Below are 3,710 nucleotides of genomic sequence, written 5' to 3'. Positions count from 1 at the left end.
GATTTTCTCTAATGATTATTGCAATTGATCTCAATGGTGTTTCACGAAGTTTTTGCCAAGAAACAACAACTGAATAATCAACGTTCAACAATGACAGGGGATTTATATCCGTCTTACGAAGTAAATATGGCAGATTAAAAAATAAAGTGTAATAAACCTCTGGCATCCAATGGCTGAAGTCTCTCGTATCCTTCTTTTCCATCATATTAATCCTGTTTAACAACAGAAGTAACGGCTCTGATAACTGTTAGCCCGAGAGGTTTAACAGCCCAACGACCTTTCGTAAACGACCCCGTCCCATTCAGACAGCTGTATTTTTTTACATTTATCTCCCGAGAATAAGAAACGAGCTTTTTATAGTATAGTGTTTCTGGACAGTAGATCGAGCCCACACCTTCAACGTACAACCTTCCTCCTCTTACGTACCGCAACCACTGGCATCTCGCAACGCGAGTAGAATGGCCTCTAACTACCCTGTCAACCCCCGACCCGACACCATCATCGAATTGCCCTACGAATTCGAATCTCCGGCAGACCGTGTTTCGAGATACGGGGTCTTCCCCGTCTATCTGCAGAAGGAAGCCGAGCCACTGTTCGACCACTTCGTCGAGAACTACATCGTCGACGCTTATCTGAATCAAAGGAAGGACAGGAGAGCCTGCGCCTATCAGATTCGACACGGGGTGCTCGTGTGAGTAGGTTGTAACACCTTGCTAAAAGACTGGACTGTCTTACTTTTCTTTCCAGTTTACCGTCTCAGGCAAGATATTTTGTTCCGTACTGTTCTGTGCTATTTGTGTACGTTTATATTGTTATCGCCTCTGCATTTTTTATTCATCGTTCAGACAGTCTATTGTTGAAGCGTGAATTTCGGTCAGTTCGAACTGCACCATATACAAACAACTTCGTCCTTCAAAAGAGCTGTTATGACGAAATGCCTGAGTTCTGCTCGTGCCTGTTAAGTCTCGATTGACTTCATTTGCTTCATTGTCAATTCCATTAGAAACTCACCTTTTTATTTATTTATTCATTCATTTTTTGCCCTGCTTTTTAATAAGTTCATAAGTTTTATTTGCTTACGTATGTTTTTGCATGTTGCAAAGTCCCATGGGCCGTTGCATGAATTGGGGAGATATCGGTGTGTTCCAGAACATAACTGGAAGTTAAGACTTCATGCAATGAGTAAGAATTAATGCGTCTTGTATCAGATTAATATTAGCGCTTTCCTCGAAAGATAAGCACTGAACAAGCAGGTCATATCACTAACCACCAATATTAAGGTCTGCATCTTCCAGGCAGAAGTGACTGTGAATGAGGCGTTAATTCGAATCTGATATTTACCCAGTTTTTCAGATACAATTTGTGCATCTTATTGCTATCAATATGTTCTTAATGAAAGTGCTAACTTACTCCTGTCTGCTTCAGGAAACTTTAAAAACAACGCTGGATACGTATGGTAGATGTCGAAGTGTCTTTGTATTTATAACACAAAAAAATCTGTCCGGTCTTTTGAGCTTTTTGTGTTACTATGGGCACTACTTCAGGTTCATTCCTTTTACTGTAACATCCGTTCATATTCTCTGTTCCATCTTGTTTGCCTCAACCCTCTCCCACATTGATTCATAGCGCATTTGCGATGTTTTTCTCCTATTACACCTCGAACTTTTTTAACTGTTGATTTCCCTTTCAGTACTGAATGCCTCTCAATGGTCCCATCGCTTGGCCTATGGCCAAAATTCTATATTCTATAATATTAATATAAATATCACATTTTTCACTGTATCAACGCAAGATCTTAAACTGTCATTGTTAATATAATCTTGGTTATTTTCCTTGCAAGGGATTTTCACAGTTTTCACTGTACCAACGCAAAGATCTTAAACTGCCATTGTCAATATCATTTTGTTTGTTTTCCTTGGAAGGGTTTTTCATTACTCACCCAAATTCTTGCAGGAGAATTCGATGCCCAGATTGGTGGGGCAGAACCACCCGCAATGGGCGTCTGCCCACCCCTCTTGTCACGGTCCTCTTTTCTGCACCCGATGATCCGGACCTGCCCAGGAACTTGGAGGTCCACATCAAGGACGAATCCGTCGACAACTTCTTCAATGAGAAACTTGAGGAGATGCTGGGTCATTTCTTGGGGTCAAAGGTCAAATCTTTTTAAAAATCTTTTATCTTACGCCCAAGGGTTGAAAGGATCTTAAAGTTAAAGGTTAAATCCTTTTTAGAAGTTCGTTATCTTAGTCAGAGGTTAATGAAAACCTTTTAAATGATTTTTATTATGTTGTGGTTAAAGGTTAAAAAGATCTTAAGGTCAAAAATTAAATCCTTTTAAGATATTTTCTTTATCTTAGGGGCAAAAGTTAAATACTTTTGAAATATTTTTGTTTTAATCTTAGGGTCAAATGTGAAATCCTTTTAAAAAGTGTTTTTGTAATCGTAGTCAAAGGCTAAATCCTTTTAAAGAGAGTTTCTTTTAATCTTAGGGTCAAAGGTTAAATCCTTTAAAAAAGTTTTTTTTAATGTCAATATATGTACGTTTCTCGATAGGTGGAACCTATTGAGTATTTTCTGTAATTATCGAATATTGTATCAGTAAGAACAGATTTGTAAAATAGAGAAAAAGAAGTATTTTTGCTACTATAACTTGGAATGTTGAATTTAACGTTCGTGTTATATTTTTAACGATGTTAATTGTAGTTTTGAAATAGGTTATCCTGGATAGGCTACTCAGCAATTTTACTCGTAATTTTTAATCCTCTCTCCTTTTATTGCGCGTGGAGGAAATGAATTTATAATAAAAAATTAATGTATCTGAAATATTAATATGCATTTACTTTTATCCTTTTTCCCAGTCTGCCATAAACTTTCCAACTCAAATCACATGAATCTCATTTCCTAGTGTACAATGATCTGTAAAACTGCAATATCTAGGTTCATAGATATTGAGTTTAATTATATTGAATATGTGAACGAAAATTAACAATAAATCATTATTTTTAATAGGTGAATAATCAAGCCATGACCAGTAAAAGTTGTAAATCCACCACAACTTTCTTTTGACAAATCGTAAGTTTTTGAGTTGAGTTTGATGCTGTAACCAGAATTGTTTTTGACAAAAATGGTGTGGTAACACAAACACCCAGCGAGTATTCTGATCAAGACTTAAAGCCATAATTCTGAAATTTTTCATTTTAAATAAAATAGCTTTTAAAACTAATGTTCAGAAAGTTTTCACGAGTCGATATGTTTATAATTTAAAAACTCATTTAGATGAATATTGAAAATTGCATTATAGTGAATATACTTGGATTACAAAATTTTATTTTTGTAAACATATGTATATACAATTTTACAAATCGTAAGAATTGTAAATGTATATTGTATTAATAAGGAAAAAAATTATAAAATTGTAGAGTTTAGTAACGAGATGATAATGAGAGATTTTCTATCAAACATTTATTTGATTCTGGTAAAACAGGAGACTAGATATTTTATTCTGGAAATAAGAAAACAAAACTATATTTTGTTAGGGTAGTAATGTTTTTTCCTGTGATTTTATAAGTTTTCGAAGGAAGGTTTATACGTCATTTGAACTACTGAGAATTTTTTTTAAGATAAAGATAACACGCAATATCATTTTGTAACTAAGGTATATTTAACACTGTATTTTAATTTTTTCTTTCATTTTATTCTTCTGTATTTAT

At 34.9% G+C, this 3,710-nt stretch overlaps 1 protein-coding gene across 1 annotated transcript; it reads left to right on the top strand.

The window, feature by feature from the left end:
- Positions 1–378: 378 nt before the first annotated feature.
- On the top strand, positions 379–2,829 carry LOC135205230 (uncharacterized). Its single transcript, XM_064235587.1, has 2 exons — positions 379–691; positions 1,954–2,829. The coding sequence occupies exons 1-2, from the start codon at positions 459–461 to the stop codon at positions 2,165–2,167; spliced, it is 447 nt and encodes a 148-aa protein (XP_064091657.1). The 5' UTR covers positions 379–458; the 3' UTR covers positions 2,168–2,829.
- Positions 2,830–3,710: the final 881 nt, after the last annotated feature.

Source organism: Macrobrachium nipponense, chromosome 49, assembly GCF_015104395.2.
Source record: "Macrobrachium nipponense isolate FS-2020 chromosome 49, ASM1510439v2, whole genome shotgun sequence".
Classification (NCBI taxonomy): Eukaryota; Metazoa; Arthropoda; class Malacostraca; order Decapoda; family Palaemonidae; genus Macrobrachium; species Macrobrachium nipponense.
This window is presented reverse-complemented; position numbering and strand designations above follow the sequence as displayed.